This window comes from Falco punctatus (genome assembly GCF_963210335.1).
Source record: "Falco punctatus genome assembly, chromosome: 3".
Taxonomy (NCBI): Eukaryota; Metazoa; Chordata; class Aves; order Falconiformes; family Falconidae; genus Falco; species Falco punctatus.
This window is the reverse complement of record NC_137582.1, coordinates 27466497-27481476: the sequence shown is the minus strand read 5'-3', so window position 1 is coordinate 27481476 and position 14980 is coordinate 27466497. Positions and strand designations below refer to the sequence as shown.

Genomic DNA, 14980 nt, shown 5'->3' with positions numbered 1-14980 from the left:
TATGCATATGATTTGAAAGCATACAGTGTCTAAGCCAACTGAGAATAATAGTACCATAAATCTGGATGTACTCTGCAGTGATGAAATTTGTAAGCATAGGAAACACAACATTACTTCCTTTAAGGATGGTGAAGACATCCCTGATCCAGATCTGTTGCCCCAATGTGCTACCTTGTTCCTGTCACTGTGATAGTGCTGTCAGTAGGTGAGATCCTGAGGTGATCTACTTTTCTCAAGCCTCTAATTAGCCTGCAAAAATTTTCTTCACATCTGTTCTTGTGGAAAAACAGAGCTAGATGACATGCACATATTGTAAATTTGTAATTTACGTTGTAAATACACATGCATGCTCTCTCCTGTTTTTCCCTCAAGCGTGCAGTAGTTCTCACAGCTGATGCTGAATTGAAAAGAGTGTGTCTCTAGTCCAGAAGGAGAAGAGTTGTATACAACTCTACAAAAATCTGTGAGTTTTCTCTTACTGACCTCTCCAAAGCCCCTATTTCTCACCTTGTTAAAAATAGCCCTGTCCTATGAGAAGGAATCCAATGCTGAATTTTGGACATTAATGGAATTTAAACGTATTTTGTTTTTAGACAGCCCTGACATAATTTGGACAGTTTTTTAAAACTACTAGATATGAAGCATCCTTTTTTACTCAGAGTGGAAGTACAATATTTCCATGTATACCAAAATCATTTGGTCCAGATCTGATTATATGCTTCTGTTTAGCTACAATAAACTTTAAAAGCAGCCCTTCATCAAGTTCATGACGTCATACAAAATGTAAAAAAGCAAGTCAGGTTCTTCTTGCCTGTCATTTGAAGATTCTGCAATGAGATCTTTGTTATACCTTTACAATTGTGGTTGTCCAGTGAGGGAGCTGTGGCTGTTATCGTTAAAGCTTGAGGATATAATAAAGTTACTGAGACTTGTCACATAGATCCCATCATTTACTAGATTTTCTACAGTTAATTAGAAAGCATTGCAAATACGCTTCTTAGGCAAGGAGCTTAATTGTTACTATTGTAAGTTCAAGTGTTTTTACTGTGGAATAGAAACTTTGTTGTCCTGTGTTACGGTTTAACCTCAGATGGCAACTAAGCACCACACAGCCACTCAGTCAGTCCCCCACCCCAGTAGGATGGTGGGAGAATCGGAAGGGTAGAAGTGAGAAAGAAACTCGTGGGTTGAGATAAAAACAGTTTAATAATTAAGAAGAAATAATAATAATAAAAAAATTGTAAGGAAAATTGGACAAAAAAACCAAACCGAAACAAAGAGAGGAAAATAAAACCCCAAAAGGCAAGTGAAGCAAATGGAAACAATTGCTCACCACCAACTGACCAATGCTCAGCCAGTTCATGAGCAGTGGGCCCCTGTCAACCTCATATGGTACATATGACATTCCTTTGGTCAGCTGGGGCCAGCTGTCCTGGTTGTGTCCTCTCCCAACATTTTTTACCTCCAACCTAATTGCTGGTGTGGCAGTCTGAGGAGGAAAGGCCTTGATGCTGTGTAAGCACTGCTCAGCACCAACTAAAACATCGTGTGTTATTCACACTAGTTTCAGCACAAATCCAAAACATAGTCCAAACTTCACACAGAAGTAGTACTGATCTAAAATTATTTTTTTTTTTCCTGAAAGAGGCCTTTTGTTCCCTCATTTGTAAATTGGTCACATGGAATCAGTCTTTGAGAGATTTATCTATTTGAGGCAGTTTAGTTGAAGCTGGAACAATTTTGTCTTTGCAAACAATTGTAGTACGAGGAGCCCTCAATCTTTCAGAATTTCTTTTTTACAATTTCCCATTTTTAAAAAATCTTTTGAAGTACTATCAGTGTATATAATTGTATTTTGAGGAATGAGCTGGATTTTCAGTTCTAGAATTGTGATGGTAAACTGATCTTCATAAGCTCAGTCATGGTCATCCATTACATAAAACTAGAAAGCAGTTTACTGGCATGCTGATCATCTGTCATCCACTTTGATTTAAACATATTAAAGCAACTAGTGTCATAATTGTAAAAAACAAAGAACAAAACCAACAGAAAGACTACACAAAACTTTGTCAGTGCTTCTGTGACTTTTAGATTAGGATTTCAAACACTTGATTTATTTGTACTGGCAGATGCAGGAAAAAAGCTTTCAAATTAGGGAATAAAATTAAAATTCTTTAAGTATAATTTTAGTCAATTACAAAATAATGAAACATTTTATTGGAATACTAATTCCAACAGTAATTTGGGTCTTGAAAGTTCCTGCTACTGAATGCTCTGATAATATAAGCTGTGCAACAGAAATGCAAAGAAATTATTTGAAACCAGCTATTTTAAGGAGAACCTGTATACTACTGAGGTGGAAAAATCTTAGGGGGCGGGGTGTGGGGGGTGTGGGGTGGGGTGGGGAAGAAGAGGTGAAACCAACCCAAACTGTTCTAAGAATAAAAGTAGTTTAAGGATCTTGATCTGTGGCAGATGTTCACTGTTGACACAGGATTTTGCAAATTCAGAAAGATACAAAGATTTGCACTTTAAAAATTTGTATTTTACAGATTTTAAGAAGTCCTAAAGTATTTAAACTTAGTTTTTTTAATAGAATAGCTGACACTATAGCATGAAAAATTTTATCAGAGAACACTGTAGCAGGGTGGGGGTCTTTATTTTTAACCAAGTATTATACAAAATATATACAAAATATATTTGTAACCAAGTAAAAATTACTTGGGTATTAGATCAATACATTGTTGAACCAGGGCCTTTAAGCCTTTCCAGTATCTAGATCTGAAATCTCAAAGAAAAGAAAAATAAAATGAAACAGGAACCTTTAAAGAAATCTGGCTAACTTTAGGAGTTGTTTACACAAATGCCAGAAGTATTGAGGGAAGACTTCAAAGTTTTTGTAACAACTTTCCAAAGCCTTTTACTGCTGGTGCGTTGCTGTAGTGTTGCTGACGTGGGACATGACTAGAGCCCACTAGGGGGAGCCAGAAACATTTGATTACGATATTGCCAAGTAGGTATTTCAGATGATTTCCGTTTCTACTTTTTATCCAAATCTAGGAAAGTGTAACATAATGCTGTGTCCTTTATGGCACATTCTAATCTGTATGTCATATAGGTGTCATGGCTTGTTCGTGCCCCAAATCCACAAAACGGGAGCTGTCAGCTGTGTAAGGCAATTATTTGAGGTAGAGCAGGCCACCAGTTTACAGATAACATCTAGGGAAGAAAGGGATGGCTTTATCAGAAGGAAACAGACCACTGTCTTCACTTTCAATAGAGTTAAATGTGGGTTAGGTCTGGTCCAAAATTGGGAATGAAAAAACATATAACTTCACATCCTGAGAAGATAAAAAAATTCTTTCATAAAGAAACCATTGTGTCAGGATTTAATCTCAATGAAAGTGCCTGTTTAACCACTTTTCTTTCTGAAGTCTGAAACATTTAACCTAGCCCAGGCTGCATGTAGTGTCTCAGCTGACTTGCTTCACTCATCGTTGTCTGTAGTGTATGCTGAAAAAAAAGAAGGGAGAAGCAGAAGCCACATGGAGATGACAATAGTAAAATGCACTGTTTTATCAAGGTAAATTGGTAAGAGCTTCCAGCTATGAGATGGAATGTAGCAACTGCACAGCTTATTCAAAAAGATTTCCTAACAAACTACATGCTCTTTGTTAGGCAAACTGCATGTCATTTCTAAGGCACAGACATAGATTCCAGATCATGCTCCTAGAAAACCTTTTGTCAGGACTAAATTGTGTTTATAATTAGGTAATCTTTCAAAAGCCCACCAGTATGTAGCTGAAAACTGAAATCATAGTGTGAATGCTTTCTTGAAGAGAGATTACTAGCCTATTCAGTTATTGGTATTCTTCAAGAGACTTAATCCATTACTTGTTTCCTGTTCTTACTTCATCTGTATTCTCGTGTTATGAGTTTTGAAAAACATGAAGGACTCTAGGTATGAGGCTTTGCATTGTTCTGCTTTCTGCTGTCAGTTCACATACACATAATGTGTATGTAAAGAGCTTTACCACCTTCTATCTCTCTTTCCCTGCAAGTGGGAAGGATGGAAAAGAACAATAAAGCAGGAAGTGGTTGTTAAAATGTAGGTGCAATTATCTGAGTGACATGTGAGAGTATTTATTTTAAGGAAGGCAGTGTTTCTCACTAATAACACTTTCAACACCTGCTAATTTTTGCTAGCAATGAAGGAGAAGCATTCACCTAGCTATCTCAACAAGCTGCTGAAGTAGCAGAAGGACTTCGCATATGTAGAACTTGTAGATATTTTAAAGGAAGAAATAATTATGGAAGCACAGAGAGTTCAGTACAGAGAGTTGTCAATATATATAAAGTAGAAACCCAAATGTGTTTCCTAAGGGGATGATTTGACACTGGAATAAAAAAAAAAAAAAAAAAAAAAAAAAAGCTTTATTTCATTGTACATAACTTCCTTTTTCCTTTCATAAAATATAGTTGTTCTCTTCACCATATTTATGAGTAATATATACCTGAGTGTGTTGGATGTCACTAAGTCTGTTGCTTTTTTACTTTTATTCTCCTTTTCTGTTTTGAAATTAATTAAACTGACATGCATGTGAAACATGTTTAAAATCTTTTATTTTCTTACTGTTCTGTCAGGGTTAGCTGTGGCTGCATCTCATGAAGGCATAAGATGTGTAGGTGTAGCAGCATGCAACTCAGTGTGGGTTTCCAGCCTGGGTAGCACAGCACAACTAGCTGCTTGGAAGAGGTGACTGTCCCACCCTACACTGCACTGGTGTGGCCCCGTCTTGAGTAACACGTGCAGTTTTGGGCACCTCAATATACGGATATCAGACTACCAGAGCGTTTCCAGAGGAGGGAGACTAGGATGGTGAAAGGTGTCAAGGGCAAGACTTATAAGCAACAGCTGAGGTCATTTGTTCAGCTTGGAGAAGCCCGAGGGGTGACATCATCGTGGCTGCTCTCCTCTCTCTGGTGACCCAGTGATAGGACATGAGGAAAGGGAATAAAGCTGTGCCAAGGGAAGTTCAGAATGGACATTAGGAAAGGGTTCTTCACTGAGAGGGTGGTGGCTCACTGGAACAGGCTTTTCAGGGAAGTGATCATGGCACCAAGCCTGTCAAAGTTCCAGAAGCATCTGGACAATGCTTTTAGTCATATGGTTCAGTTTTAAGTAGTCCTCTGAGAAGGAGGGAGCTGGACTCATGATCCTTATGGGTCCCTTCCAACTTGAGATATTCTATAATTCTGTATGTCTTTTTTTTTGCCTGAGCTTTGCAGCTTGCGCTGAAAGCAGTGCTGCTGTTACTACATTGTTAAAAGTCTGGGCAACAAGTTTATGTTAAGTGGAAGAATGTTTATGTGGGATTCAATACAGCAGTAACTGCATGATAAGCATCCCAATTTTCCTATTACCATTCTGTTACATTTCATTACAGTTGGATCTTTCATTTTTCTCAGACAATTTCAGTAATAAGTCATGGCAGGGATGATGTAAGTGGTGCAGTTCTGTTTACTTCAATTTAATGCCATCTGCATACAGACCCCAGGCTTGTTGTGGTCCTGTAACGTTTTCTCCCTTTTTGACCTCTTGATGTTGATATCAGTCTTGCAGTACTAAATAACCTGTGAACACTTAATGCCATTCATCTTTGGACAGTTTACAAGTGTTAACTAATGAATATGCTCAGGACCTCTGTGCTGTAGATGATTTGTTGTTTTTATTAGCTGGTTCCTTAATGAAGCTGTGATGTTACTACAAAACTTTCAATGCAAAGTAGCATAAATAACATCTAATTGACACTTTCAGGCAACAAAAGTCTCAAAATCAAATCACTGTAAGATATTTGAATATTTTTACCACTGCCTTTGAAAATAAAAATCCTTGTGACGTAAAATAACTTGGCATTGTTATTTGGATGATTTCTATTATGTGCCAAATCTGGTGGAACACAGTAATTATTTTGCCTGGACTAATTATTATGAAAATATTTAAGAAAATGTTGTAATAATTTTTTCTTAAATAAAACTTAATATTTTCAGACATCATGGATTTGTGTTATAAACTGTTAGCGTCAATCACTTTGCTGTAAAACTATTGAAAATTAGTAATTCTAACGTCTACTTATATTACTTTACTCCAACCTTAACTGCCTATTTGTATTCTTCTACCAAAAATTTAGCTATCTTTTCTCCATCACAAATTTTTTATGTCAGGGAAATTGATCTAACAACAGTCTTTGCAGAAAGAATTACTTTTTGAAGAATTAAGGGAACAAATGGGCAAAACCAGTTGGATTGAGGAGTCCAAGGTACTCATTTGTGTGCAGAGATGGCTGGGGATTAGAGTGTAACAATTAACTGTAACTTCTTTGCAGAAGATTAAATGATTCAAAGCCACCTAGAAATTACTGGTTAAACTGAACAGTGAAGATTAATTGAATAATGATATAGAGGGGGAAGCTATAACCAGCTTTCTAGCTGAGTCTCTCAAGCATTAGTACTGGGGAAGATCTTTAATATTTTCACTACTGGCCTTGTCATAGAGAACAAGAATGTTGTAATTAAATACATTGGTGACGCAAAGCTGGATGCTTATCAGTACAGGGGAGCAACGGGATACTGCATAATAAAGAACCAGAAAGCCTTGTGAACTCCAGAAGTAAAAGTGAGTGAGGGTAAGTAGCACTCAGTGTAAAATCAGGAATTTAAAGACTAATAAGATTTTCTACTCTAAACTACAGGCCAGAGACTCCTGTGTCGCTCAGTCCTGCTCAACAACCCCAAATTCTGCTTTCCATAGCAGGTTAGCTGTGTCCAAGCTGTTTGTTAGGAGCAGTTCTTGCTCCATGCTGTTCTCTTAGCCTGTATGCTGGCATTGTCTGGGAGATGCTGGTTAGCAAAGGCCTAACTGTGCCAGGAAGCATAAGAATTAGCAGGCAATCATGGGCCAGCACCTGGCCCTGTGCCATAATTTTTGTCTTGCTAGTATAGACATAGCCTGAAAGAGCAAAATCTATTTGGTCTTGAAAAATGAAAGCAGAGAAGGAATGTGATTGGTCTCTATAAAAACATCAGGCAGCAAACACCGAGGAGAGAAAGGAGCTATTTAAACGAAATGACAACATTGATACAAGAATAAATAGTAATTAACTATCTTGGAATAAATGAGCACTGGAAATTAAAAACCATTCTTTCCATTGTAGCTATGGAACTTGGAAAAGCATTTTGACAGATTTTTGCCTGTTATTTCTAGTTAATTTTAAGATGGAATGTTATTAAATTATAAAGTTGTTTAAAAAATGCTGTTGCCTGAAGCAGCAGGCAGCTGAAATCAATACATGAGGCCTCTTTCTATCCAGTATTCTTATTTAGTGAGCTTAAACTTGCTGAAAAAAGTGACAGCAAATATTTGCTCAGTTCTCTTTCTTTCCTAAGATTGTTACAAATCTGAAACTTTAGTAGAGGTCTAGCTTGGTCAACTGTATATTCTCAATATATTACATAGTTATGCAAGTTTCCAAGGTTAAAGAAAGACTGTGGAACCATGTTGTAGATTCTGTTCACTTACGGCAGGTTTATTTCATGCCCAAACTGCCTGCACTTACTTAGTGAGCCCTTATGGCCCTGTGGAGTACTGTGTGGGCTTACAAACGCCATTCCAGAAGTAGTGCAGCTGTATTGGCTGGGACTTAACATTCACTGGTGTGTCCTATGTCCAGATCACACCTGGTTTCACTTGAGCCATTTCAGTGGAAGTTTACACCATCTAGTTCTTCACGAAATCATGAAAGCTCATGAAGGAATTGTTGATGATCAATATAGCATGATGCAGGAATTATGCACTATTTCCATTGGCATTAATAGAAACACTTTTGACTGGACAATGTTGAGTTGTGCCTGTACCATAATGAAAAAAGCACATTAGTGACTTTACAGACCTTGAAGAATATCAGTTACTTTATACGTGAACCGCTTCTTTTCATACAGTGTACTTTAGGAAGGATGTGCTCTAGCTTATATTAACACATCTTGATCAGTGTTCCAACTAACAGTTTCTAGTCCTACTGTGCATGTGCTTTTTTCACATAGATAATCTGTTTCCTAGTCAAATGTCTTAATTGTACTTTTGGTTGAAAAAAAAATGTATATACAAAATTGCTGGTATGTGCCTTAAGGGTAATAAAAAGTGATAGGAGAGATGAACTGTCAATTAGGATGATAAATACAGTGTCAGTACAAAAGAGTGAGTATACCTTTTTAAAATTGTGGTCACTTAAATATTTTTCTCTTATATTTAAAAGATAGAATCATGTAACTAGATCCTGTATCAAATCCATGCACAAGAAAGTTTATATTTATTTTATGCTGACTTGGTTGTTTATGACCATCATAACTTTTCATACATAATATATCTATTCACTACAAACTCCAGAGTTTATAGTGTAGTATAGCCACCCTCTCAGTAAACAAATTTTTTGTTCTCAAATACACATATCCTTTAAAATACATGTGAAGATGTTAGTCTCATACCAGTATTGTAAGCTTACCCACTTCTATTAACTAGCATTGGAATCCTTGTGGTATTTAGTACAATTTGGGGGCATGGGTATCCACGGATCATTAAAGATATAGGGCCAAAAAACATCACAGCAGTTTTGGCATTTGGTCAAACTGATTATAACTTTATTACTTACATGAAAGTGAAAGTCAGTACCATAGCACAGACTAGTGGCATAGCAAAATACTGAAAAAATAGGTAATCTTTAGAACTCTTGTAACAGTCACAAATTCAGAGATTAATTTTGCTCCTATGGTATACTTCATTGACTAAATGCATTGATTTCACAGAAGGAAATAGTGTGACACAAAGGGTGAAGATATCCCACAGATAGAGTTGGATGAAAAAAGTAGAGTTGAATGGATAAATACGAAGATATAACCTCTGTTTTCTATGGTGAAGTATCAGAATAGAATAGTCTACCGTACCCTACCCTACGTATCCTATTTCAGTCGGAAGTGACCTACAATGATCATCTAGTCCAACTGCCTGACCTATTCAGGGCTGGCTCAAAGTTAAAGCATGTTATAAGGGGCACCAACAAAATGCCTCTTAAACACTGACAGGCTTGGGGCATCAACCACCTCTCTAGGAAGCTTGTTCCAGTGTTTGACCACACTCTTGGTAAATAAATACTTCCTAATGTCTAAACCTCCCAGACCTACAATCTTCTGGTTGTAGGAAATGTTATCATGCAGTGTCAATAATTTTATTATTTTCTTTTTAGAGGGTATGAAATCTTGCATTTTCATTTTGCTCTGAAAGTGAAGCAGTAAAATTGATTGATATACAATAAAAAACTAAACTATCTTTAAGGAATATTTCACAGTACTGTAACCACTGCAATTTTTGTTCTCAGTTACAATCAAATAAATCCAGAGTTGTTCTGTTGACCTTAAAACAGTTACTTGGGATTTATTTTTATGCAGAAAAATAGTTACCAAAACACAGTTGCAAATGATCATAGAATCATTCAGTTCGGAAGGGACCTGGGATATATCTAGTCCAACCTCCTGCTCAAAGTAGGACTGACATTGGAAAAGAAAAGAGAAAAACTATTAAGTTTCAAAAAAGAATAGATGCTTGGAAAAAGAACAGCAGAAAACCAAGATTTCTTTGAAAAAAGGTAGAAATTGATGGTGGGCAGGCACTCATGTTTACATGATGATGACTTGTCTATACAGTCAGAGCAGTAAAATGAATTGGAAAAGTTTCTGCTTCATTAAAAATATATCTGGACTTTGCTGTTTGCAACATGTGAACACAAAATAGGTATGATTTATTCCATTCACTCCAAGGTAATGATATATCTTTAAAACATATATGTTTTAATATATATATATCTTATATGTAATATATATATAAAGATATAAAGATATATCTTTAAAACAGGTCTTACTAACTGCAAAAGATGGATCAGGGGTCTAGACCTGAATCTCTAGAACAGTGTCTTTATAGATAAGCCCTAAATCTTCTAGCCGTTGCATAAGTGTCTGTGTTTTCCAGAAATATGAATGTTGATGATTGATAATGCATGTTATGTATAAGTCTTACACAGCTGTAGGCAATTGCTTTCATTGAAAAGGAATATCAAACCTAAAATTTTTAAAGGAAGCACCTCATAATAAGGAATAAAATTTTTCCCTCAACAATATGGAAATCCGTACTCTTAGCTGTAAGAGAGAACACAGATTTCAGATGGGGTGTGGGGTGGGGTGGCACAGAGGGGAGGGAAGGAAGGGAATTATTGTTTTTTGGAGCAAACATGAGCCATTTCTTGGTGGTGTATAGAACCAAATAGATAGGATTTTATGTTTTAGCTAACTTCAAGAAGGTTCTATTGTAATTCAAAGAGCTTTGAACTTTAATATGCAGAGTACTTAAAAGTTTTACTTCTGACAGGGACTGCTGTTGCTGTTTTACTGGAAAACTTTGGGTTTTTTTAATGTATTCAGAAACAAACCAATAACCAGAAAAGCAGTTCAATCTAATTTTCTAGGGAGACAATATTCAAAGTGACCCTAGAAGTCCCAGAACCAGGAGACCCACTTAAACTTAGAGTTCTTTGGAAACACTGCTGTATTTCAAATAGGCAAAATGGGGAAAGATCAGCAGAAATTGGGACTAGAGGTAAGGAAGATACCGTTGGGCCCTACTTGTACTAGGGCCACATTAGCCAAAGATACATAGATTTGCTGTATAATTGTAACTTCTGTGACTGTACAGGGCAAGCTGATTAATGTTACTGAGTGCCAATGCTGATTCGGCAGTGTCTATTCCAAGTGAACATGGTGACTAATGGAGAGGTGAAGTACTCCATCCTCAAAAAAACTTCCTTGGTACGGGATGGCTTCAAACATTGCACTGCTCTGTGATGTAATGAAGTTGTTTTGCATCTTTGACAGACTGGAGGGAAAAAAAAAAAGTGTACTAACTGTAGTGTTAGTAAATATCATTAGTTACCTTGATGCTGGACCCAAGCAAAGAGTTTTCCTATTCTTCCATTTGTCTCCCCCTTCCTTTCAATGCTTATTCTTGTTGCCTTGTACAATGTTTAAGGAATTGTATCTTACATAGAATATGAGGAGAAAAAGACCCAAAATAAATATATTTAAGCCAAGTGAAATTTTCTGAAGAACGCTAGCAGCAAGTACAACAGTTAATATAATGCTAATATATTAGGTGTTTCTGCCAAGCAGATGAACTCTAAGAGATTTGGTAAGACCGTAATAATAAATGTTACTGTCCTATGGAAACCTTCCAGTCCAATTTTGCATGTCGACACACCTGTAATTCAAAGTAATGTTCTGAAGGCTGATGAGGATTTGGTGTAATTATATCTTAGATTGTAGTGTCTAAGCTATCAAACTCAGGCTGATATGTAATCAAATATACTGTGCCTTTTAATCTAAGCTTAAATAAAGATTTCCATTTGGTTCTTAGAAATTAGTCTAGAAATAGGAGAAAAGTGAATATTATTTTGTAAGGTAGCTGTCTTTTCACATAATTTATATGAATATATTAAACCGATTGTCATGCTTTATAATTTTTATTAAATTAGATATTCTTTGCTTTAAAATGTCTGCAGATGTAATTTCTTTATAAAAATATTTTCCATTATATTGAATTTAAATTGGTATGTGAAATGTGTTTTGAAGACTTTAATAGAAAAATAAAAAAATATTTAGGACAATACAAAGGAGTGGGTTTTTTTGTGCATTAATTATGCCTGATGTGTAGTTGTGAAATGACTGATTATTGCAGGTTTTGCAGAATTTGTTTTTGTGGGCTTGTGTAATAAAAAGTGCTGGTATTATGTGATGAAAGCTTTTGGGTTAGCAGAAGTGAAATCATATTATGAATAATGTAATAAATGGTGAAGAAATCCAAAATGAGTTAGAATGTGTTCGTTCCATGCATGGAATTAATCTTTGTGAATAGAAAGCACATGGAAGATTTGAGGTAAATCTGTCTAATCCAAATTCGGGATAGTTCTTTTCAGTGTTGTATAAAAAATACATTTTTCTTAAAAAAAACCAAATTAAATTGAGAGTTAACGTGCAAATGTCAGGCTAGATATATTTTGTTTGGTTGTTTTCACACTACGGGAGAAATTTGACAAAACCTAAGCAGTTCTTATTGTAGGCACTAGGTGGTGTTTCAGCCTTTTATATGGAAATGCAGCTCTCGGTACAGTGCCACTAGCACGTTAGATTCTACTTGTAAACTAGTACATAAATAATCAGAGATGTTGGCAAGCAGAGTTTTGCCCATGTTTTCCTTTTCAAATTGGCAGCGTTCCCATTTTGAGAAGAACTGACACGCACAAAATGCAACACTGATGGTCGTGTACAAAATGTGTTCATGACAGTTGAACTCTATAGTGGTGGTGAAGAGATTTGAAAATGGATGTAGTAGGTGGTGTGCCTATTTTAGTGTGCAGATTTCTGATGTAAGGGATTACCCCTTTTTTTAATTACCGTTTTAGAAGGGAAAATTCTGTGGTGGTTCTTTGCAGATATGTCAAAATGCATGTATTAAGTATGTAATCCACTAGTATAGTTTCCCCTTCCCTTCTCTTCTGTGCTGCTGTCACGGTCACGTGAAATGCACTGCCCTGGAAGGGACTTGGCAGGTACAGAGCTGCTCTGCATGTGTGTGAGCTGCTGAGCACTCTGTCACAGGCACCTGGGGGCAGAAGAAGAAATCCTGTCCAGGAATATGCCACCTTCCCATCTGTGCTCTTATGACACTATCTTACATGTATGTCTGTCATTTAATTGAGAGGTCTGCACCGTAAATTAACAGTATTTTTAAAACTGCAAGAATACTTCTATATGCTATGATCAGATGGAAAAGTCAGTGTTGCCCTGTCCTAATTGAAAGCTTGAATTGCTTGGCGCTCATTGAAAGCATGTACATTTCTATGTGTGCGTGATCGTTGCCATTCTGCTCATTGTCTGTGATTATTTGAAGCTAAAATTGTAACTGCTTGGGTCAACACTGTGGAAGTCTACATGTTGAAAGTACATTGGAAGTAAGGCTTTATCAGAAGTGTTAGCTATAAATATTATGAATCTCTCTTAGAAAGGCAGAAAAAATCTACAAAATACATTAATATATGCATTTTTCATGCTGTGTGTTTGAATTTTTTTGAAGATGAAATACTTTAAGTAAATTGTTCTCTTTCTTTATAAAGGTCAGGAGTCAGGGTAGGTCAGGAGTACTCTTACTGATTCTACTTTTAGAGGATAGATACTTAATGTTATCCATTCAGAAGGACCTCCATTCTGTTGGGTACAAGGGAATAATACTGGACTGTATTGTACTGGGACAAAATGTGGCTGTCAGCCAAGGACATAGTTGCTCAAGTGTTTAGACTGTGATATCTAGTTTTTGTAACATTTTAACATCTACTAATAGAAGGAAAAATAACACACACAAAACTTTTGGGGGATTTTATCTTGTAGTCATTCAAATCATTATATATGTGTATACTTCAGTAATTATTTTGAATCTGGTCCTTGCATTGCACTGACAGGTATATGGATAGTTTAGAACTTCTTTCAGCTGTGTACAAACCAAGCAGAAATATTAAAGGCTTTTAGTTGCTATTGATTAAAGAGCGCAAAAGTACTTCTGTCTTTGGTGCTGAAATTTCAGTTCGGAGCTTTCATGTACTTTCTAACGTAATTAGCAAAGGTAACACAGGCCTGTTCTTGAATTTGTATTTGGGTGACGACCAGGCCTGAAGCATACACAGTATTGATCTTTGTTATCAGGACATCTAACCTATTTCAGACAGCAAGCTGCTACTCAGGGAGTCTCTTTTTTACCCTCAGCGCTTTCATAGCTTGTTCTGTTTTGCTGCAATAAACAGATGTGAGTTCTCACAGAAAGAGTATCAGCACTGCAAAAAGTTAAGAAGGAAGTTTACCAGGGTGGGCCGTATTGCCACCATTAAATGGGCAAGTGATGCCTCCTTTTCCTGCCCCAGCCTGGCAATTTGTGAATAAGGCAGTCAGCGAGTTTGAGTACGAACCTTACATCCAAGTAGCCTTCTATATGAAGCTTTTATCAAAACATTTTTGGTGAGGCTTGACTAAGCAACATGACCCAAATTTTCTGTTAGATAACTGCCTGGAGAATAGACGTAAGATACAGATTGCAGCTTCTGAAACCTTTTCTGGTGGACTCAGCTAGATGTATTGTGGCGGTAGAAACTACATTTTCCATGTGATTCAACCATCAAACTAGCTTCATTTTCAAGTCTTACATTTACTGCCATTGAAATGTCAATATGCAGATCCTTTTAATTTCATATTGCTACTGTCTGTGGTTTTCACTTGCATTATAAATGATGAAGCACAAATAGATTAAAAGTATTTTTGCATTCATATTTTTTTTTAAATTTTCCTCTAAGGTTGTACAGACATATTTTATTGTACTGTGGCTAGATTATTGTAATCTTAATAGAGAGAATTAGAAGACTATTCTTTCTGCCTTCAGAAATGGAAACAATGAATTGCTGTATGCTTGATGAAAAATACAGTGTTTACAAGCTAACAGATTTTCCGTTTAAATATGTCTGAACAGGTAATGTGGGTATGTAACTTGTGCCGAAAACAACAAGAAATCCTCACAAAATCAGGAGCCTGGTTCTATAACAGTGGATCAAATGCACCACAGCAGCCTGACCAAGAAGGTATTAGAGGTCTGCAGAACGAGGAGGCACCTCAAGAGAAAAAAGCAAAGCTGCAGGAGCATTCGCAGTACCAAGGACCATCAGGTGACATATCCACACAAGTTCTGGACAAAAACAGATCTCAAGGGCTCACAAGACAAGATTCAATTAAGAATGGTTCAGGAGTAAAGCATCAAGTAACAACGGACACAACATCAGACAGGTAA

General features: G+C 36.5%; 1 protein-coding gene across 35 annotated transcripts in view; it reads left to right on the top strand.

Moving 5' to 3' along the window:
* The window catches only part of RIMS2 (regulating synaptic membrane exocytosis 2), a 511335-nt gene that overhangs the window by 129095 nt on the left and 367260 nt on the right, over window positions 1–14980 (top strand). For all 35 annotated transcript variants that reach the window (XM_080377968.1, XM_080377979.1, XM_080377978.1 and 32 more), the window contains one exon: window positions 14666–14976. In XM_080377968.1, the coding sequence (XP_080234094.1) occupies window positions 14666–14976 (311 nt within the window). The remainder of the gene's footprint in view (window positions 1–14665; window positions 14977–14980) is intronic.